Raw genomic sequence first — 22,478 nt, 5'->3', positions numbered from 1 at the left:
CATTTCTGCAAACCCTCCCCCCTGATATAATGCATTTTTGCATGCCATTTTTACTAACATATTCATTTGTGTGCACACTTTCTCCCAATATACACATTTTTCTAAACACTGTTTGGCTGCAAAATTCGGGCAAGTGTGAATTATGAAGGACAGCTGTGTTTCACTACACTTTGTTTCAGAAAATGCAAATTTGATAGATTTACCTTAAAGGCACAATCCAAGCCCCCTTTCCCCTACATTCACCAAATGTCCGAAAGGAGTAAAAGAGCAATAGTAGAAGCAGAGCCTTAGGAATGCCCAGTATTTCACTGACCACAAAGAAATGATAAACAGCGAAGCCAGTGCAGTGTAGCATAGTGGTTAAAGTTTTGAAATGGTGCCTGGGAGGTCAGGGTTCAACTCCACACTCAGTCATGAAGCTCACATGGTGACCTTGAACCAGTCAAGGTCTCTAAATCCAACCCACTTCTCAGGGCTGCTATGAAGATAAAATGGGGTACACCAAACCTTCAGCCACTTGGAGGGAAATAATATTGCATTTTTATTTTTATTTTTTTTTAAAATGATGACTTCCTTGGAACAGTCATCTTTTTCCTGCCCCACAACAGGAAATGATCAAAACATTATCCCATCCACTATTTAAGGAATCAGTGCACAAAAGGAGGTTTTTGCTGACTTTATCTGAAACACAGAACAGCTGTGGCTGGTTACAGGAAGGCCTGCTGGAAAGCCAAAATAAGAAAAGAAAAGCCTTTGGGGGTGCGGGTGCTAATAGCAAAGCAGAAATGATTAACAATGCATTAAAAATGAAATAATCAGCTGAGGCAGGGGGCCAGTTCTGAGGAAGTCTCTCACTATCAGCTGTTCGCAGAGCGCTGGCCCTTCAGATCCAAGCAACAATCTCCATGAGAATGGCGGTGGGGGAGGGGGGAGGTTTTTCAGGAAGAATTTGCTACCTTAATTAGGCAAATAATAGAAGTGTGTGTACACATAGCTCTTGACCCTTGCTACACAACTCAAAAGTAGTATCTAGGTTCCAATGGAGACTAGCATTTCCTGTACTGATGGAGATAGATACACAGAAAGACCTATGGTCTCACAACAGCTGTCAAACTTGGCCCATAGCTGGTAGGGGAAAGAAAGATGAAGGCTGCAAGTCAAAATCCAGTTCCCCACTCCTGGGTTAGATGCATAAATAGTCTGACCTGATATCAGGCAATTTCCTTGTGTTCTGTGAGCTCCTTACGTTCCCAAATGGCTGTGGGGACTGGAAGGGGGGAATTGAGCTTCCAAGATGAGCACTATAGGAGTGTGTTGTTCCTGACCCCAATTTCCTCTCCCCTGCAGAGATTGATTTGAGGGTGGACAGAAAGGACTCGCAAGCTGGTGTATTATCTACAGGCAGATCTCTTTCTTTCTGAGGAATTGCCTCAGAGTCTGCTGTTTGAAAGGATAAGCTTGCAGAGATCAGTGTCTCTAGAGAGATCTGCCTAGACATTGGGGAAGGACGGGGGAGGAGTGGAAGGGGGAAATTAGCACTTCAATAATGAGGCACTGAAGTCCCTTTGATAAAACTGAATCAGGGATACCACCTGGGCCCAGACGCAGACTGCACCCCTTGTTTCAGGACCACAGCCTGAGAAAAACAAAATGGTTTTCCTATACACACACACAGAGGATCATGGAAGATATAAAGCCAGCCTAGGATTCTGAAAATACACGTATTCCACTGAGACAGATATTGCTGTGAATTATTCCAGCCATCACCTCCTCAGCAACTGAAGCTTCCCCAGTAGTGAAAACCCAGAAGGGCGAAAAAAGTCCTTAATCACACAGGGAGCAGTGGTTCAGCTCCAGACCCTGGCACAAGGCACCCTTTGCAGGATACACACCCTGAATGGGCTCCTCTTCCCAAGCACCACTGTCACTGCTGCCTATTTAACTTGTGTGTGTCCAATTTGGCCTACTGCATCTTTGCCTTGCTGTTGTCCCCATTGGACCATCTGGAGCTGCATTATCAATTTGGATTGGCTGGGGCTCTGGAGGGTCTTGGCTAGAAGTTGCTGCCATCACCTACTAGCCAGGCTAGCAGGGGGGAGTGACAGGGACATGGGGCCAGAAAGCTCATTTTCTAGTGCAATAGCCAATGTGGTGCCCCCTCCCAATGGTGTTGGCCTACAACTCCCATCAGCCCCAGTCAGTATGGCAGATGGTCAGGGATGATGGGAATTGTAGTCCAACAACATCTCAAGGGCACTACATCATCATCAATTTATTTATACTCCATCTTTTTCCCTAATGGGGAAGGCTTATGGATTAAAAACAAGAATTGCTAATAACTTGGGGGGGACGGACAAGTAAACCTTGATGGAATTCAAACTATATACAGTAATATATAAAATCTGTTTGTTGACTCCCAAACAGATTTTATATCTGAAAACGGAGATGAATGCTACACCCCATAGTCGAATTTGACTGGACTTAACCGTCTAGGGGTCCTTTACATTTTTTTGACTACCCCGTCCTAGTAGACTGCTTTTGTTGAATTAAAAACCAATCATTTGCTACATTTAAAATGCTTTAAAAGAATTAAACAAAAAATAACATTTAGAGGCAAACCTCCCCAATTCACACTTTCCAAGACTTTATGTGAACCGAAACACAGCAGTTCTTCGAAATTTGCACTTTTCCAAATTTTGCAATGCGATTCTCCAACCAAGTAACAGGTACAAAAATGCATGTGCTGTGCTAGAGTAAAGTGTGCATAAAAATGTATATATTAACTAAAATAAGAAGCCAAAGTGCAAAAAATGCTTTGTAAACATGCGTCCATTAGGAAAATTGCATACCAAAATTTGAAATACTGGTGAATTTTCAGAACATTAAAAAAAAAAACCCAACCTACCATCTGTATGGAAATTTGGAAACTGAACTTAAGACTGGAAAAAATGCAAAACTGAGATGAAATGAAATGAACATATTTGCCCTTTCCTACTCTCACCTAGTGAAATTTAAAACACATGAGAGTTTCAGACTCTTGAAGAGGGTTGACATGTACAGTCTATCCCATGCCACAAGCAGGACTTTCATATCATCACACATAACTTAAGCACCATAGTTTGCAACAGATGATGTTCACATATTCAGCTGGGAACCACCAACCATTAACTTTGCGATCCAGTCTTTAGAGTCATAATCCCCTCCATCTATCCCTTTGGAAGCATGTACATAATCCTATAAAGAAAGAATGTCACTAAACTCTTGATGGCGTACGTGGGCTCACAGTGGATGTTTATAGCCAATATGGAGATATGCAATTGCCAGATGTTTCCTGCAGCTGAAGACTGCAAAATTCAAGCCATTGGGTAGAAGCTATTGTAGTGCTAAGAGAGCGTTCAGCACGCACAAAGATTTCTGCTTGTGCAAAGAAACTTCCTCCCTCTCTCCTTTCCCAAACCCCACAAATCTGTTCTAAGGGTTCCCCGAACCCCTAGTGGTGGAAAGGTTCTGCTGTGCAAGTAGAAATCCTTGCACAGATGGGGCAGGTTAGCTGAATACTGACCATTGATCCTGAACTGACTGAGAGGGCAGGAGCTGGTGTTTTGGGCTTTTGGTGCTGACCTTTAAAGCCCTAAACGGCCTCGGTTCAGTATATCTGAAGGAGCGTCTCCACCCCCATCATTCTGCCCGGACACTGAGGTTTAGTGCCAAGGGCCTTCTGGCAGTTCCCTCACTGCGAGAAGCCAAGTTACAGGGAACCAGGCAGAGGGCCTTCTCGGTAGTGGCACCCGCCCTGTGGAACCCCCTCCCACCAGATGTCAAAGAGAACAACAACTACCAGACTTTTAGAAGACATCTGAAGGCAGCCCTGTTTAGGGAAGCTTTTAATGTTTAATAGGTTATTGTATTTTAATACTCTGTTGGAAGCTGCCCAGAGTGGCTGGGGAAACCCAGCCAGATGGGTGGGGTATAAATTATCATCATCATCATCATCATCATCATCATCATCACATTTCTATCCCACCTTTCCCCCAATGTGGTTTACATGGCTCTCTTCCTCCCCATTTTATCCTCATCTCACAACAACCCTGTGAGGTAGGTTAGGCTGAGAGACTGTGACTGGCCCATAGTCACCCAGTGAGTCTCATGGCTGAGTGAGATTTGAACCCTAGCCATCCAGATCCTAGGCCGGCCCTCTAACCACTATGCCAGACTGGCTCTCATTCTAACAAGCATCGTCACTCAATGAAAAAAATAAACTTAGAACTCGAGACATCCACACAGAAGCAACAGCAAGAACCAGTTTACAAAGCTGGGGTTCTTTGCTCAATTGTTTCTCCACAGTGAACCCTTCTCTGCTAATATGGAAAAAATGAACAGCTAGAAGCCGCCCATTTCGAGGCAACCAGAAAAATCAGCAGCATTACGTAGTACAGCGACCTAGATATTGTTTGGATGTCTTTAAAGGGGGGGGGGGAATGAAAATCAGCAGGCAAAATCAGAGGCAGAAAACAACGTGGGCTGTTGCAGTGACATAAAGGAAGACCAACGTACCATGATTCCTATGCGCAAGAAATCCAACTCCCCCAAAATTCTGAAGCTGCCTTAAGAAAAATTAAACTATTAGTCTAGCTCAATATTGTTGATTCTAAGCTGATGGGCTCTCCATGGTTTCAGACAAGGGCCTCTTCCAGCCCTGCATGGAATGGAAAGCCACTGCAGAAAAGGCCCATTCCATCTCTGGATGGAAAACATGTATATGTGTGAGGGCATGGTTTACTGACTGGCTGACCCCTAAACAAAGCATTCCATACTGCAACATTTTGTTGCAGGTCCCTTTTGAGTTATATACTATTATTTAAGGCACTACAGCTTTATCCTGCCTTGACAGAGATAGCTAAGCTGTGCCCCAGCCCCTCAATAGGTTGCTGGACTGCAACTCCCATCAGCCCTGACCATTGGGCGATCCTTCCTGAGGCTGGCGGAAATTGGAGTCCCAACAATATAGTAATAACAATAATAAAATTTCTTATACCCTGCCCATCTGACTGGGTTACCCCAGTCACTCCAGGCGGCTTCCAAAAATACAAATAAAACAAAGCAACAAAACAAACAAACAAAAACAAACAAACAAACACACACACACACAACACCATCAAAGATAAAAAGCTTCCTGAAACAGGACTGCCTGATGTCTACCAAAATTTATATAGTTGACATCTGCCAGGAGGGCATTCTACAGGCTGGGTGTGACTACTGAGAAGCCCCTCCACCTGGTTCCCTGTAACTTCACTTCTTGCAGTGAGGGAATCACCAGAAGGCCCTCGGAGCTGGACCTCAGTGTCCGGGCTGAGCGATGGGGTGGAGATGCTCCTTCAGGTATACTGGGCTGAGGCTGTTTAGGGCTTTAAAGGTCAGCACTTTGAAATGTGCTCGGAAACGTACTAGGAGCCAATCTTAGGACCAGTGTTATATGGTCCTGGTGGCCGTTCCCAGTCATCAGCCTAGTTACTGCATTCTGAATTAGTTGTAGTTTCTAAGTCACCTTCAAAGGTATCCCCACATAAGAGTGCATTGCAGCGGTCCGAGTGGGAGATAACCAGAGTTATGTACCACTCTTGCGATACAGGGCGCAGGCAGGCAGGCAGGGTCTCACCCTGAGTACCAGATGGAACTGGTAGACAGCCATCTGACACAGAGTTGGCCTGCATTTCCCTGGACAGCTGTGAGTCCAAAATGTCCCCCAGGACAGGGGTAGGGGTCAGCAAACTTTTTCAGCCGTGGGCCGGTCCATGAGGTAGGCTGGAATATATTTTTTTGGGGGGAAATGAACGAATTCCTATGCCCCACAAATAACCCGGAGATGCATTTTAAATAAAAGCACACATTTTACTCATGTAAAAACACCAGGCAGGCCCCACAAATAACCCAGAGATGCATTTTAAATAAAAGGAAACATTCTACTCATGTAAAAACACGCTGATTCCCAGAGTGTCTGCAGGCCAGATTGAGAAGGCAATTGGGCCACATCCGGCCCACGGGCCTTAGGTTGCCTACCCCGGCTTTAGGGGCACATTTACCCCACTCAGAACTAGAGAGCCCCCCACACCTGCCTACCCCCTGTCTCCCAGAAACAGTACTTCTGTCTTGTCAGGATTCAATTTCAATCCATTAACCGCTCTGCCTTCAACAGTCTTTTGGTTTGCAAGACTTAGCAATCAAATCAAATCTATTTTTTTAAACAGCATGCTAATACAGTGGTGCCTCGCAAGACGAAATTAATTCGTTTTGTGAGTTTCTTCATCTTGCGGATTTTTCGTCTTGCGAAGCACGGATGCACCCTGGTACTGTATTATGAACATTATTACAGTACTCCTTTTATAATGGGATAGCGGGCAAAGCACAAAGCGGGTCGCTCCCCAGCAGGAGGAGTTTCCCCAGCCTGGAGGATCTGTTGCCGGGAAGAGGCAAAGACACCCCCTCCCACCTCCCCACGAAAACAGCCCCCCTTCCTCTGTCGCCAAGCCTTGCCGCGTCTTCGCTCCGCCAAACCGCGTCCCACATCAAAGCCCCAGCCCGCTCCTCTCCCTCTCTCTCCACGAGGTGCCAAAGGAAGTTCGAGCCCAGGAACCGAGGGCGGACGCACGAAGCGCCCGGCGCGGACTCTCCCTTGCTCCCCCTGTTACCTTGCGCCACGCCGCCGGGCTCCCCACAGTCTCGGCAGCTGCTCCCGGCTTCTTCCCACCCCCGCAAAGGCGCCTTCGCGGCGGCCCAAGAGCAGTGGATGCCTCCTCCTCCTCCTCCTTGGTCCCCCTCCTTGTGCCTTCGCGCAGTTAGGGCAAAATGGAGCAGCCACGTGGGGAGGGGGGAGAGAGAGAGAGGCAGAGGTGGCGCAGAGACCCAGCCAGATCCGCTGGATCCCAGCCCACCTGCCTCCTCTGTGCCCTCTCCAGAAGAGGATCCCTCTGCGTCGTTCTGCTAGATCCCGCTTCTGTTGCGCCCAAGTCCGTTATTTGTTCTTTGGCACCTTCTGCAGTCTTTCTTTCGTGCGCTTTTACGCACACGCTCTGTCTCCGGAGTCTCTCTCTCTCTCTCGTATCGGGTTACTCTGCTCGGAACTCAGGACTAATTGTCGTGCTCGCGATTGCGCTTGGAAGAGATTTGCTCCCGCTCTTTTCTTGCCTTGCGTTCATTCGCGGAGCGAGACGCTCTCCTTCCCCAAGGCTGAAACTGGAAAAGGTAGGTCGCTCTCTCGCTCGCTCCCTGCCAGCCCAGTTCCCGCTTCAAACTTGGTACAGTATTAACGGTTTTAAGAAAAAGGAAACAAACTCGCAAGATGTTTTGTCTTGGGAAACAAGCCCATAGGGAAATTCTTTTTGCGAAGCAACTCAAAAAACGAAAAACTCTTTTGTCTAGCGAGTTTTTTGTCTTACGAGGCATTCGTCTTGCGAGGTACCACTGTATAAATTATCTCTGCAACCCTGCGTCTGGCCACCCAAGCCATCCCACTAACAAAAGCTTCTCCTGATTTCCCCTTACAACAGCCATTTTCAGCTTCCAGGCTGAGTTTGCTTATTTAGCAGAAAGTTATAAAGCTCTAACATTTGAGGCTTAAGCAGGCAAGTGGCAGACACACTCTGCTGCCAGAGGTCAAGGTCAGGCCAATAGGACTCTTGCCACACAAGTGCCATCTGATTCTACAGCTCCGCTCGAGGGAAAGGCACATGACTATTTTTGCATCCTGGAGTCCTGGACTTATTCTCTGGGTGCTGGGAGCGCTTCATGAAGCTGTCAGGAATTGCAATTCATCTGCCTGCTGGAGAACTTTCAAAACATGGTGGCAAGCCAGGTGGCAGTGGATCAAAAATCTGGATGACTGTAGTTTTATTATTATTATTTTTAATCATTAGTTCCTGTAGACAAATAAAACTTGGCACTAAGCGTTACTATCATACTCAGTGCTGCTCTGAAAGATTAAAAGATAAAAGGTGTCTATATTGAAGCTGTTGAAGCAAACCCATTCTAGTAACTTGTTCATAATTCTAAGAACCTAATTCTAATTCACAAACTGCCTATGCAGACAAGCTGAATTGTTTCCCAGTTTCTGGTGGATGCTATGCAAGGGACCTGCAACAAGATGTTGCAGCATGGAGTTGTCCTGTTCAGGGTTCCAGCTAGCTACTCCCTTTCCCTAAATACTCCATTCCACCCACCCAATTTTTCTGTCATTCTCATCTGTCCAACATGCATTTAGCATTCCATGGTGTAATGAGTATGGGATTGCTCGTGTGTAAGCTGCCGCCTCTCCAGGCTAAATTGCCTTGTTAAACCTTTCTGTCTGGACAGCCCTTCTTTTCGTGGCTGCCTCAGTCGCTAGCAGAATCCGTCAGTGGGCGTTTCTTAAACCTTTTCCAACATAAAAGTTGTTTGACGCCCAGTCTCCTCCTCCTCTCACTGCACGGGAGTCTTCTGCGCAGGGAGGGCGTGGGTAGCGGAGGACCTGTGCTCTCCCCGCTGGTGTCCAGTGAAGAGTCCTGGAGCCCTCTCGCCGATTCCCCCATCTGCCCCCCTTTATCCCTGGCGTTGCGCTGATTTGCTTCCCCCTCTGCTGAGCTGCCTCTCTCCCTGCTGGGCCCTTCTCCAGTGTCATTTGAGAGCCTTCCCTCCGCCTCTAGCTCCGATGTCAGTTCCCTGACACATGGCTACCAAGTAGGTTGTTTTGGGAGGGGGTCCCAAGCATTGTTTACAGGGTTCCCCAGAAGTCTGCTGCTATCTCCCTCTTGTGCATGACTGGTGCCACTTCAGCTTCAGTATTGCCGCTTGGCGCAGGAGTTGGATCCTTAAGAGCCTGAAAGCATCAAGCTTTCTTGACGTAGCTCCTGTGCTCATGAAAGACTTGTCAGAGCTCATCTCCTGCTCCCTTTTCTCCTGCCTTCAGGGAGCCCAGAAAGCCTCAGGGGCTTGGTTGCTTCAGGTCCCTAGCAGAGCATTCTTCTTTTCTACATTGGTCCCTTACCTTTCCTGCCCCGACCTGGCCACAGTGATCCATGCGATGGTCACCTAAAGGCTTGATTATTGTAACTTGCTCTACGCGGGGCTGCCCTTGAAGCTGTCCCAGAAACTCCAGTGGGTGCAGAATGCGGCGACGAGGCTACTTACGGGGTCCTTGCTGTGGGATCACATTCATCCAGTGCTTTACCAACTGCACTGGCTCCCAGTGGAGTACAGGGTCAGGTTTAAGGTGCTGGTTTTGACCTTTAAAGCCCTATGCGGCCTAGGACCCACATACCTACGGGACCGCCTCTCCTGGTATGCCTCATGGAGGACCTTAAGGTCCACAAATAACAACACTTTGGAAGTCCCAGGTCGCAAGGTGGTTAGATTGGTCTCAACTAGGGCCAGGGCCTTTTCAGTACTGACCCCGACATGGTGGAACGCTCTGTCACAAGAGACTAGGGCCCTGCGGGACTTGACATCTTTCCGCAGGGCCTGCAAGGCAGAGCTGTTCCGCCTGGCCTTTGGTTTGGACTCAGTCTGACCCTTATGTTTCCCTCCCCTTATGGTTTTGATGAGGCTGCATTTTAACCTGTATTTTAAATTGGTTTTTCCCCCCTATTATGTTTTTACTGCTTATCAGGCCCCACCCCTGCAGGCCAACTTTGACAAGTGGGGAGGGCAACACACCTGCCAACCACTGGAGAGGGAAGCCTGGCAAAACCCTGGAGGTCAGGTGCTTGGGAATCTCTTGCACCCAAATAGGGCAAGACTGACTTCCCAACGCATTGAGTAATGTGAAAGGGGGTTGATCCTGCTTTGTGCAGGGATCAGCTGCATGCACAGCTGAATAGGGCAGGATTGCATGCCCCCAGCCCTGCAATCAGCTGCTGGGCAAGCAGTCCAGTCAAGCTCTCTGCAGGATCCACCATCTTGTTCCATCCCATCAGCTGCCCATCTGGGTGACGTCACCTGATTGACAGGTGGGCTTGATTTCAGGTGAGCAGCTTCAAATTGGAACCCCTGGCAGGAACCCAAGATTGGCCCATGGGCTAGATGTTCCCTAACTTTGTTCTTCTTTAGGGGTGAAACCACTCCCAGCAGAAAAATAATGCTATTTGTTTCAATTTAGTGCTAGGAAGAAGGTGCTCTGTGCATCAGACGGGGGCGGGGGGGATGCTGCCATAATAATAATAATAATAATAATAATAATAATAATAATAATAATAAATTTATACCCAGCCAATCTGGCTGGGCTTCCCCAGCCACCCTGGGTGGCTTCCAACAAAATATTAAAATACCGTAATACAACAAGCATTAAAAGCTTCCCTAAACAGGGCTGCCTTCAGATATCTTCTAAAAGTCTGGTAGTTGTTGTTCTCTTTGACATCTGGTGGGAGGGCGTTCCACAGGGCAGGTGCCACTACCGAGAAGGCCCTCTGCCTGGTTCCCTGTAACTTGGCTTCTCGCAGGGAGGGAACTGCCAGAAGGCCCTCGGCACTGGACCTCAGTGTCCGGGTAGAACGATGAGGGTGGAGACGCTCCTTCAGATATACTGGACTGAGGCCGTTTAGGGCTTTAAAGGTCAGCACCAGCACTTTGAATTGTGCTCGGAAACGTACTGGGAGCCAATGTAGGTCTTTCAAGACCAGTATTATGTGGTCTCGGCAGCCGCTCCTAGTCACCAGTCTAGCTGCCGCATTCTGGATTAGTTGTAGTCACCTTCAAAGGGGTCACCCACAATCCAACATACTTTCAGTATAAACAAAATCAGGGGTGCCATCTACATTGACTGGCAGTGGCTCCCAATAGTTTCAGACAGGAGATGTTCCCAGCTTTCAAATCAGATGCACAGTGGGTCAGTGGGTCAGTGGGTCTGGCTGCTCACCAGAAGGTTGGTGGGTCAATCCCACTCAGGGCAGGATTCCTGCATTGCGGAGGGTTGGACTAGATTATTCATGGGGTCCCTTCCAACTCTACAATCCTACAATTCTATGATTCTTCAACAAGGCTGGCTTACCACATTTCGAAGTGAAGCAAATAAACATTACCATCAAAAAAGCCCCAATCTCCCAAATATGGCCATTTACTCCAAAGTCTACGATTAACAGCAGGTGCGTGAAGAAGAGGGAGAGGATCTGCTTTGTGAGAAACTCTGATGGAGTCCATGGGCTATTTGCAGCATTCTCCCTCTTCCCGCAGGTCACCTGCTTCACGGAGGCGAACGGTTCACCTGGAGAGTCAGCTCACTGATGCAGCTAGAGAGGCTCAACCCCACACAACACAGAAAGCGAGAAACTGGAACGAAACTAGGGGTTTATGTAAAGGCCTTTGTGTGGGGGTGAGCAGCAGCTGCAACTGGGTTTCCTGACAGGGAGAAGATGGTGCCTGTTCTCTACAGACAAACTGACAAATGAGGTTCAATCCCTGGTGTCTCCAGGTAGAGCTGGGAGAAAACCCTGTTTGAAACCCTAAAAAGCTGCTGTCAGTCTGTGTAGACGATACCGAGGGAGATGGATCAATCGTATGGCTCAGTATAAGGCAGCCTCCTGTGTTCCTACTCTGACTGGCAGCAGCTCTCTGGGGTTTCAGGCAGAGATCTTTCTTTCACATTAATTGCTGGGTTGCTTTCCCCATCCCCCAAAATGGAGGTGCTGAGGATCAAACCTGGATGCAAAGCACCTGCCCTACGAATGAGCTATCCCTTCCCCTGCAGTTCCTAGTTCATGATTTAATCTTGAGAGGGACAGTGTGGTATAATGGTTAGAGTACTGGACTAGGAGCTGGAAGACCAGGGTTCAAATTCCCACTCAGCCATAAAGCACGCTGGGTGACTTTGGGCCAGTTACCATCTCTCAGCCTAACCTACCTCACAAGGTTGTTGTGAGGATTTAAAAAAATGGTAAGGAGAACCATGTACCTGAGCTCCTCGAAGGAAAAGGTGAGATATAAATGTAATGAATGAAATAGATACCGTATTTTTTCACCCTATAAGACGCACCAGTCCACAAGACACACCTAGTTTTTGGAGGAAGAAAACAAGAAAAAAAATATTCTGAATCTCAGAAGCCAGAACAGCAAGAGGGATCGCTGTGCAGTGAAAGCAGCAATCCCTCTTGCTGTTCTGGCTTCCGGGATAGCTGCGCAGCCTGCATTCGCTCCATAAGACGCACACACATTTCCCCTTCCTTTCTCAGGCAGAAAGAAGGCCTTTCCAGCACTTCCTACATACCCGTTCTGAAATGGAGAGGCGTGGGAGAAAACCTGGTGCCTTTTGCGTTCAAGACGCATGATTTACAACTAGGCTGAGTACATCCCTTAAAAGTCCATTTGCTCCCTAGAGTTTAGGGTTTATAGACTAGAATTCTTAATTATTAATAGTGCATGTTGGGCGTGCTTATAAGATGCACTGCCCCATTCCCAAGAAGTGACGTGGGTGATCCTTAATAAAATCTGCTTTTAAAAACAAAACTAAAACAACTTTAAAGCGGCCAGGGGAAGCTTTGATTTGGTTCAGACCAAATCAGTACAGGGGGAGGGAATGATGATTATACTCCAACCACGCCCCAAACTGTTGTTTTTCTTTTTGTTTTGGTGACACTGTTTTAAAACTGCTTTAAACAGTATTTTAAATTTCTGTAACCCACCCTGAGACCTTAGAGTTAGGGGCAGGTAACAAATTAAAATAACAGCAATAAAATATGGAGGAACACAGGTTCCCCAACCACTGCTTTAAACTTTCATCACTGTGCGATTTTCTTAACTCGGACAGTTCCTCCAAAGATGCTGTTTGTTTTGCTTGAAGGAAACAAAATATACACACAGACGTGCTCCAGATAACTGCAGGCACAGCTGACCTAATAACACTTTCAGTGGATGTGTGTGTGATTTAGATCAGGGAAATGGCTGGGGTGGGAGAATAGGGTTAAACACCCCCTGCCAGTGTTGCCAAAGCTCTGCTCAAGTAGCATTGAGCAAGTAGCTAGTTAAGCTATGCAGTGTAGTGGTCAGAGCACTGTTCTAAGACTGGGGAGATCTGGGTTCAAATCCCCACGCAGGCATGAAACTCACTGGTCTGACGTCAGGCTAGTCGCATTCTCTCAGGTTTACCTACCTCACAAGCCTGATGTGAAGATAAAACAAGGAGAGGAATTATGCTTGCCACCCCTGAGGTGCTTGGGAGAATGAGAAGATTTGAGCATGGGTCCCCTACATCATACTTATGGGTTCAACAATCAGCAGGTTAGGCCTTGTTGGTGGTACCAGCACCAGGGACTGCCTGGTTGACAGGTTCTTTGGGGGAAGCCATGACCTGTGGCATGAGAGTATTTTAAATGTATGGATGCGAGCTCAGCCTCGGCCTCCATCTGCAATATGGGGAATCTGAATGCTAACTCCAGAATCTTTTGCTCTGTTCCACACAGAGCAGGAATTGAGCCTTTTGTGTGGTGGCCCCTATCCTTTGGAATTCCATCCCCTTGAATATTAGGCAGGCACCCTCTCTCTTGTCTGGTTGGCCCCACTGGAGACCTTCCTCTTCCAACAAGCCTTTTGAATTGAAATCTTTTCCAGTTTGTACCTGGAATTTTCTTTAAGATGCTTTTTCACTTCTTGTTTGCTGCAACAAACAAATTCAAGGGCAGATTCCAGCCAAGCAAAAATACTTAAGTGGGGTGCAAAGAAGGGGGAGGGCATGGCCTGGCAAGAGTCCCGAGGGTCACAAAAAGATGTTTGGGGGCAGTGGGGGGCTGCATCTGTTCCCTGGGCCTGAGGTCGTTCTAGGGGTAAAGGGGACCCCTGACCATTAGGTCCAGTCGTGACCGACTCTGGGGTTGCGGCGCTCATCTCACTTTATTGGCCGAGGGAGCCGGCATACAGCTTCCGGGTCATGTGTCCAGCATGACTAAGCCGCTTCTGGCGAACCAGAGCAGCGCACGGAAACGCCGTTTACCTTCCCGCCGGAGCGGTACCTATTCATCTACTTGCACTTTGACGTGCTTTCGAACTGCTAGGTTGGCAGGAGCAGGGACCGAGCAACGGGAGATCACTCCGTCACACGGGGATTCGAACCGCCAACCTTCTGATTGGCAAGTCCTAGGCTCTGTGGTTTAACCCACAGCATCACCCGCATCCCAGGAGGTTGTTCTACCCCTGTCTTAAAAGTTTGCTATGCGGATTACAACTAGCTGATGCTTTCAAAAGCTTTGAGCAATTGAGAAGGATATGCAAAGATTAAATGTTATTAAAGTACATTCATGGTTAACATTGGACAAGAATTATGATTGCGACACAGCCCACAGGCAGCTGTGATGCGGTTTGGCTATCAACACTGCAAGTCTTCTCGAAACCAAAAGTAACTGACCATGGTTTACTTAGCCACGAGCACCTCCAGTCTCCTAGGGAGAGGTTTAAAATTGATAGGGCTGTAGCCCAGTGGTACAGCATCTGCTTTGTTTGCACACCAAAGATCCCAGGTTCAATCCCTGACATTGGGCTGAGAACATCTCCCCACCTGAAGCCCTGAAGAATGGCGGTCTGTCAGTGGAGACAGAGCTCAACAGGCCATGTAATCACAGAAGAACTGTAGAATTGGAAGGGACCAGCCCCCTGTAATGCCCAACTTGGGGTTCGAACCCATGACCAAGAGATTAAGAGTCTCATGCGCTACTGACTGAGCTGTCCACAGGGCTTAAGACAGCTTCCTATTTATTTATTTATTTACTTACTTACTTACTTACTTACTTTGTTTATATACCACCTTTTCCTCCAAGCTCAAGGTGGCCATACACAGAGTCCTCCTCCTCCCCATCTTATCCTCACAGCAAACCTGTGAAGTAGGTCAGGCTGATTTGAACCTTGACCTTCCAGTGCTCTAACCACTACACCACACTGCCTCTCATGTTCCTGTTCCGTATTTAGCAGTAGAGTCATTGCAGACGGTCCTGAGTGTGGGGACTCGGTCTGCCTTTCAGTTTACAGATCTGCTTCAATTACGGTTTTTTTAAAAAAAATTGTGGGGAAAGCAGCAGAAAAGTGAGACATAAGAGGTTAATTGAGCCTCTGACTTTGATGCCTGAGTGTCTGTGTGTACTCAAAATAAACCAGCCAGCTCTCTCCTCCTCCTCCTCCCTTCCATTGTCTTTGAAGCACATGGCCTAGAGGCTGGATGCTAGTTAAATTTCATGGAACTATAAAGGGAGATGGGGGGGGGAGAGAAGGAAGGAAGAAGAAAGTCAGAGAACAAAAGCTACTTGAAATAATTAATCCAGGCTCATCCCAAGCAGGGCTCTGCTCCTTTTAATTAACCATTAGCCCTTCTACAAAAGCAGTCACCATCTGCTAGGCCTTCTGAACGAAGCGCTCCCCACACCCCCCCCAAAACTAAAACACTGTAATGAGGTTTTAAAGCGCTGTGCAAATGGTGTCCCCTCTGCAGCTGGGGCAATTTCACGACAATCTCTGCCCTCTCCATAAGGAGGGGAGGGGGGCTAAGAAAGTCTGGAGCAAATGCACTGTTTATTTTGGGAACCCGTTTTAGCAGAAGGAAAACAATGCCAGCCCATCATTCTTAGGGCAGACACTTTGGTAGCTTAAACAGATGCCTGTTTTAGAGGGGATAACTTAGCAACTGTTTAGCAATAGGTACATTTGGCATTCTTGGAATATGGCTGCTTTTAATTATGCCCTTGACTCAGTGCTTTAGTGTTTCAATTGTCATCCTGATATTGTGGTTTTGCTTTAGATTATCTTTTTAAAACGGTGTATGCTGCTTTGGGGACGGATATTTGCAGGAAAACAACACAACAACCAATAGCCAAGAGGAATGCAAGGGGTTGGACTAGATGGTCCTTGGGTCCCTTCCGACTCTATAATTCGATGATTCTATTAACTGGGAAAAAAGACAATGGTTTCTGTCTGTGTGGGGCAGGAATTAGAGCCTTAGGCTCCGATTCTACACATTTTCAATGGGGCTCACTCCTGAGCAAGCACACATAGGATTTCGTATGTCAAAGCAATGCATATAATGGAATTTGAAAGTAAATTGCAGGTAGCCCTGTTGTCCCATTAGGGAGGGAATACCCAAAAGTTAACAGCAGAGGAACCCCTCTATGAAGACCAACTAAAACGTCACAAAGGAGTTAAGCCAACCATATTGGCAGTTCTTCTGAACTGAGCACATACCATAGATTTAAAGCGCAACCCTCCGCACACAAAGAATCATGGGAACTGTAGTTTACCCTTCACAGAGCTCTTACCACGCTATAGTTCCCAGCATTCTCGTGTGGTTTTTTTTTATTAAAAAAAAATGTGTGGTGGGAAAAGGGACGGCTTTTCGAGTCCGCGATGCTTTGGGGAGGGGCTGGACCTGACTCGGTGCCCTTAAGACGCTGTTTCCAAAGTAACAACAAAGAAGGGAGCCTTACCTCGGAGCGAAAGAATGCCCTCAATTTCTCCTCCCTCCCCTGCGAACCATCCCGAAACGTTCCTTTTGGTCTCTTTAAAACAATCTGGGGAGTTTTCGTTTACAGAGACATATTTTTTAAAAAAAGATAAAATAAACAGGATCTGCATTTCCACCCGAAGACCGGACAATGAACTTGGCCGCCCGCAGTGCCTGTGATTTGTTCGTATTAAAGGAGCGGGGAGGTGAGGGGTTGGTTTTTGGCCAGCCCGTTTCTCCATCATCATCATCATCACCACCACCACCCTAGGTCGGACAAGCTTACCGTTACACCACTGGAACGGGTGCATCAGAGTCCCCAGCTCAGCTGCTTGCAAAAAACACCCGAGGTGCAGAAGGAAAATAAATACATAAATAAATAAATAGATAAAACAAAGCCGCCGCCCCAAAGAGAAGCCCCCTCTCTCCGCCCCCAATGCTCAGCTCGATTGGGGCTCAACAGTTCAAGGAGGCAGCCTTCTCTTCCTGGATCAGCAGCATCAGTTGCAAGCCAAGGGCAAGGGAGGGGGGAAAAACCTGCACAAAGGGGCCAAGGGAGGCTGATTCCCACGAGCAGCGCGCACGCGACGGCCGGCCCCCTCCGCGAAGCTCGTCAGCAGCGCTTTCCCGGGGAAAAGATTGTTTCTCGGGGATACGTTCTACGAGGTTTGGGGACCTGACCCCCGGGCACGGAGACACCGCCCCCGAAACCCCGCCCCCTCCAAGAAGCAGCCAATCGCCGCCGCCAGCGAGCGGGGCTTATTAGCATGCTTTCTTTTGATGTGAACCGGGAGATGCACCGGATGGGCTGCCTTTGGAACGCGGTTGCAGCCTATGGCGCTGCGGGCTTCGAGAGAGACAGAGATCGACCCTCTTATTCCGCTGAAGGATTCCAAGCGTGAAGTTTAAAGGGGACGGGATGGGCAGCAGTGGAGTTGTGGCTCTCTAGATGTTGCTAGACTACAACTCCCATCATCCCTGAGCCCTAGCCATTCTAACTTTGTCTGATGGGAGTTGGGAGGGAGTTCATTTGAAGGGTCACAAGCTCCTGACTGCTGCCTTGTGGGGTGGGTGGTGTTTAGTTTTGGGTGGTTTTGGGTAGTTTTGTTCTGAAAAAATAGAGGGCAGGGTGGAGCAGGGCGGTTGGTGGTCAATTTTTCGCCTCCATCTGAAGTGACTTTAAGCAACCCATTACAATCCATTGCAGCCTAACAGAATGGCCCCTCTGGAATTGGTCGCACATGCATGTACACATAAATTTCTAAATCTGTCTGTGCTTGGCTACCCAGAGCTTAAATACACGACCTTTCACAGACCCTTTCAACACATGCATTTGGAGAAGATCCTTAACCTGGCACACACACACACAGGAAGAGAAGAAAAGAAGAAGAGTTTGGATTTGATATCCCACTTTATCACTACCCTAAGGAGTCTCAAAAGGGACGCGGGTGGCGCTGTGGGTAAAAGCCTCAGCGCCTAGGGCTTGCCGATCGAAAGGTCGGCGGTTCGAATCCCCGCGGCGGGGTGCGCTCCCGCTGCTCGGTCCCAGCGCCTGCCAACCTAGCAGTTCGAAAGCATGTCAAAGTGCAAGTAGATAAATAGGTACCGCTTACCAACGGGAAGGTAAACGGCGTTCCATGTGCTGCGCTGGCTAGCCAGATGCAGCTTTGTCACGCTGGCCACGTGACCCGGAAGTGTCTCCAGACAGCGCTAGCCCCCGGCCTCTTGAGTGAGATGGGCGCACAACCCCAGAGTCTGTCAAGACTGGCCCATACGGGCAGGGGTACCTTTACCTTTAAGGAGTCTCAAAGTGGCTAACATTCTCCTTTCCCTTCCTCCCCCACAACAAACACTCTGTAAGGTGAGTGAGGCTCAGAGACTTCAGAGAAGTGTGACTAGCCCAAGGTCACCCAGCAGCTGCAAGTGGAGGAGTGGAGACGTGAACACGGTTCACCAGATTACGAGACTACCGCTCTTAACCGCTACACCACACTGGCTCTCACTCAGAGAGAGAAATACAGGACAAAAGTGCATCAATACAGGACATAGCATTTTACACCGAAATACAGGACAATCCTCTATTATACAGGATAGGTGGATGATGCTCAGTGCTCAGATTTCAGCGGGCTGAGCCGCAGCTTTTAGAAGACTAGCCATCCCACCAGCTGTAAGCCTGAGTGAGGATTTGAACCCAGATTTCTCCAGGACTAATCTGGCACCCTAGCCACATTACCCTATATGGCTTTCATGGCTTTCATTGGCTAGCTAAGTAACTTTTCACTCAACAGGTGAAACACAGTACAAATAGTTTAGATGGCCTGAAGGAGTACAGATTTACGATGGTTGGACCTTAACGTCATGAAGTGGGCTACCAATGCAATTTAAAAAGAAAAAGGTATTTGAACATTGAACAAATGGAGGGCATGGAATGAACTGTTCTCGGAAAAGGAGATGACTGGCTGGCCCTCTGAACAGGAGCATTCCACGCTGCAACCTTTTTGTTGCAGGGACCACTTGTAGAGACCAAGCACTCACTGAAAATGTTGGGACTGTTCTGGCCTTGCACTTTCATCTGGACTGAATGGCTAATCCTGGTCACATAAATTCACCCTCGTGCTCTGCACCTTCTTGATCCCAGCTTTAGCAAACAATGGAATTGCATCTGATAAGCAGTAGAATAACGCACTAGGAAGGCCATGCAATGAGGCTATAAAACAAGGTGAGGCACCTCAAAGATATAGCCCAGTCTCTCTCTCTCTTTTTTAAAAGATATTTATTGAGATTTTCCACCTTAATACATTAAAAAATCAAAAAAGAAGAAGTTAAAAACACATAAAGTTTACAATCCGTATTTTCAATAACATATTTCCCTGACTTCCCCACACCTCCCCTTCTTATATTCCAATTCAAATTGTTAATTCAACAAGTTCTTATCCCCAATTTTTGACCTTTTTATATTTAATTCATTTTAGAAAAACCAATTTTAACTTATAAACATCAATATTTGTACATCAGTGCTCATTCTTAAAACCTTTTTCTAAAGTCGACCCAAATTCCCTTCCATGAATTCCCCAATTTTCATACTAATAACAAAACAAAATTAAAAAAAAGATTATAATTGTGCACCCTTTGGATTCCCAAACCCCACCACACCCCTTTCCCGGTTTCGATCCCCAACACATGTCCATCAGTCTTAGTCTACTATCAGCCTGGAGACCTCACGACCGAGGCTCTTAATTCTCTCTCAATTCCTCTCTGCCGGTTTTTTTGGTAGTCCTTAGTATTAAACACCAGATCTCGGAGAAGCTCTGTCCCAATAGGGTCCATGTTTCATCCAGCCAGACCTCCATACTTAAAAGTGGAGCCCGAATCTTGTTTCTTACTCCTTTTAAGTCCAAATGTCCCGAAAGCTCCAACTTCCACCTTAATCAAATTTGTAATCCATAGGTCTTCAGATCTCCACATAAGGAGATCTCTCCATTCTTCAATCTCCAATTCAGACCAGATTTTCATCATCCAGTACTTATTTTCCTTTGTAGCCATCATGTCAGGCCTCTGGCTCTCCTTTGTCATCTGCAACATTACATCTCCTCCTTCCTTTTCCTCAGAAACAACATATATCTCTTTCTCCACACTCTCAAATCTCTCAAGTTTCTCTTCTTGTCCAGCTGCATGAACTTCCTGAGTCAAATCCTTATCAAATTCAATGAATTTGTTTACTGTTAAGTCCAGAGTTGCAACATTTGTAGCCAAAACATCAATTTGGCCTTGTAACTTTCCCAAGAGAAGAAAAACTCTGTCCAATTTAGCTTGAATTTTTCCTCCTTCAGCCATTCTTGTAATGTCCCAAAACCTCCTCTAGAGGGATTTTGGTTACTTAATCTTCCTTCCAGTTCAAATCCAAAAATCAAGTTAGTTTGTATCAGTTCTTCCTTGTTTTCAACAAAATATAACCAAATTGTAACAAATATATCCAGCAGAGACAGCAGAAACAAAGTTCTCTTTTTCCTTCTTGACAGCTAATTTGACAGCTGTCAAACTCTTCTATATCTCCTCAACAGGCTCTCTCGCGGATCACTCCCGGGTCCGGGGGGGGTGGCACTTCAGCTCTCAAAATTAGTTCTTATCCTCCAGTAAAATTACTTATACTGCCAAATCGTGAAATTAATGTCTTTTACCCAATAAAGAAGAAGAAGTTCTCTCGACCTTAGTTAACTAGTCCTTGCTTTAACTTATTTACAAGACGGGGAGACGGACTTCCTGTTTGCGCCTTCCCCGATTGTGCCTAATTCAAAAAAAATTTTTCTTTGCAAATCCAATTTCCATACTACTCACGGGTTGTTGCTTTTAAAGTCCAATTGTTCACAAGAAGAAGTCAGCGCTCTCCGACCATGGCATGCGGCTTCACTCTGCAGGAGAAGCAGTCGACTCTCAGCACCGCGCCGCTCGCCCCGTCCCCCGTTCCGAAGCCTTTAAAAAGGCTCCTTCGCGGGTCGGGGGGGCGCAAATGGTGCCCGCCAAGTCACCAGGTTCACAGGCTTCAGTGCCTGTGATTTCTGAGGGTCCCCGCGTCGCCGCAGCGGCAAGACCCAAATCCTGCGGAGCCGATTCCCTCCGGAGCTCGGAGGGAATCCGCCATTAGTTGATGGCGCTAACCCGGAAGTCGATATAGCCCAGTCTCATCCATCATTCTCCAGTTGTTACCAAATCCTTCCACTCGGCATCATACCTTCTAACCGCGCAGCACCTGTTTTGTCACACTGGGTAGTGCCAGTTGCTGTGTCTCAAACAATCCCTTCTATTTCCCCAATTCAAGGGTGAGTGGCAATGCTTCTGTAGCCAAAACAGTACCTCCCACATGGAAGCAGGTCGTAATCAAAGAGATCTGGGGGAAGCTCAACATTTGCAGAAGTGCAGAATCTTTCTTTAAAAGAAAACAACTGTGCATACAGCACTTTGTGCTTATATGCAGAACAGGAGTGTGCTGTTGTTCTGCTGTTGAGCTTCCCAAAGGCCAGTGAGAAATGGACAAGGCAGCAGGACTCTTACGTTCTTAAAGAACAAAAGCCAAGCAAAGCCAGTGCTTGACCTGCTCTTTCGCGAATCCCCAGCTGCCCCTTTTCAGGTGGAAAGGCTTTCCCACTCTGGGCTGCTTCCTCACCTTCAAAGCAGGCTTTGAAGGTGCCAATCAGGCTGGCTGGCAGCCACTCTCTCCGACACCTCCCAAAGCTCCAAGCTAAGGAAAAACTGGTTGGAGGAAAGGCAGTAGACAGAAACTGACATCCAGCATCATTCTGTTGCAAGTCCTCATATTTTCCCCCCTAATTTTTAAAAATTCATTTTATAACAAAAATAAACAACACAAATAGAAAAACAAACAATACAAACAAATTATTGTCTTATCCTTATTTTTTCTAAACGTTGTTAGCTGGGCTTTCCCAAGTCCCCCCCTATCTGATTTTCATTTTACCTCATCTTTAGCAGTTTACATATATCATAATTTCTAACCAATTTTTTTATCATGCTTACTTTTACCATAAAAATCTTCACATTTTATCACTTACAAATGATACTATTTTAGAATACACTATCTTCTACTTCTAACCCTGCAGCCTATATCCACTTCCAAAGCTATTCTAAGATTCAAATATTAATATATTTTTTCAAATATTCATTGAACTTCTTCCAATCTTCTTCCACCGTCTCTTCTGTCTGGTCTCGGAGTCTCCCAGTCAGTTCGGCAAGTTCCATATAGTCCATCACCTTCATCTGCCATTCTTTGATAGTTGGTAAATCTTGTTTCTTCCATGTTGCAAGTCCTCATAAGAACATAAACAAAATCTGCAGGATCAGTCCAGTGGCCCAACTAGTCCAGCATCACAGTGACCAGCCAGATGCCCATGGGACGCTCAAAAGCATGACTTGAGCAGAGCACAGCAGCAGTCTCCCCTTGTGATGTTTTCAGCAATTGGTATTCAGAAGAATACGGCCTTCGACAGCCTTGCCTATGTTTTGGAAATAGATCAAGCTGCAGCAAGACGCT

At 47.0% G+C, this 22,478-nt stretch overlaps 1 protein-coding gene across 4 annotated transcripts in view; it reads right to left on the bottom strand.

Moving 5' to 3' along the window:
• RNF122 (ring finger protein 122) overlaps positions 1–22,478 on the bottom strand; it is a 94,878-nt gene that overhangs the window by 18,615 nt on the left and 53,785 nt on the right. The window contains exons 2-3 of one of the 4 annotated variants that reach the window (XM_053366339.1): positions 16,722–16,815; positions 16,419–16,502 (exon numbers count right to left, since the gene is read on the bottom strand). In XM_053366339.1, coding sequence (XP_053222314.1) covers positions 16,419–16,502; positions 16,722–16,746 — 109 coding nt within the window. In that variant the 5' untranslated portion in view covers positions 16,747–16,815. Of the gene's footprint in view, positions 1–16,418; positions 16,503–16,721; positions 17,105–22,478 lie in introns of those variants that run through there. The other 3 variants (XM_053366340.1, XM_053366337.1, XM_053366341.1) reach the window with 3 other exon arrangements.

This window comes from Podarcis raffonei, chromosome 15 (assembly GCF_027172205.1).
Source record: "Podarcis raffonei isolate rPodRaf1 chromosome 15, rPodRaf1.pri, whole genome shotgun sequence".
Lineage (NCBI taxonomy): Eukaryota > Metazoa > Chordata > Lepidosauria > Squamata > Lacertidae > Podarcis > Podarcis raffonei.
Note: the sequence above shows the minus strand (reverse complement) of the source record. Positions and strands in the feature narration are given on the sequence as shown.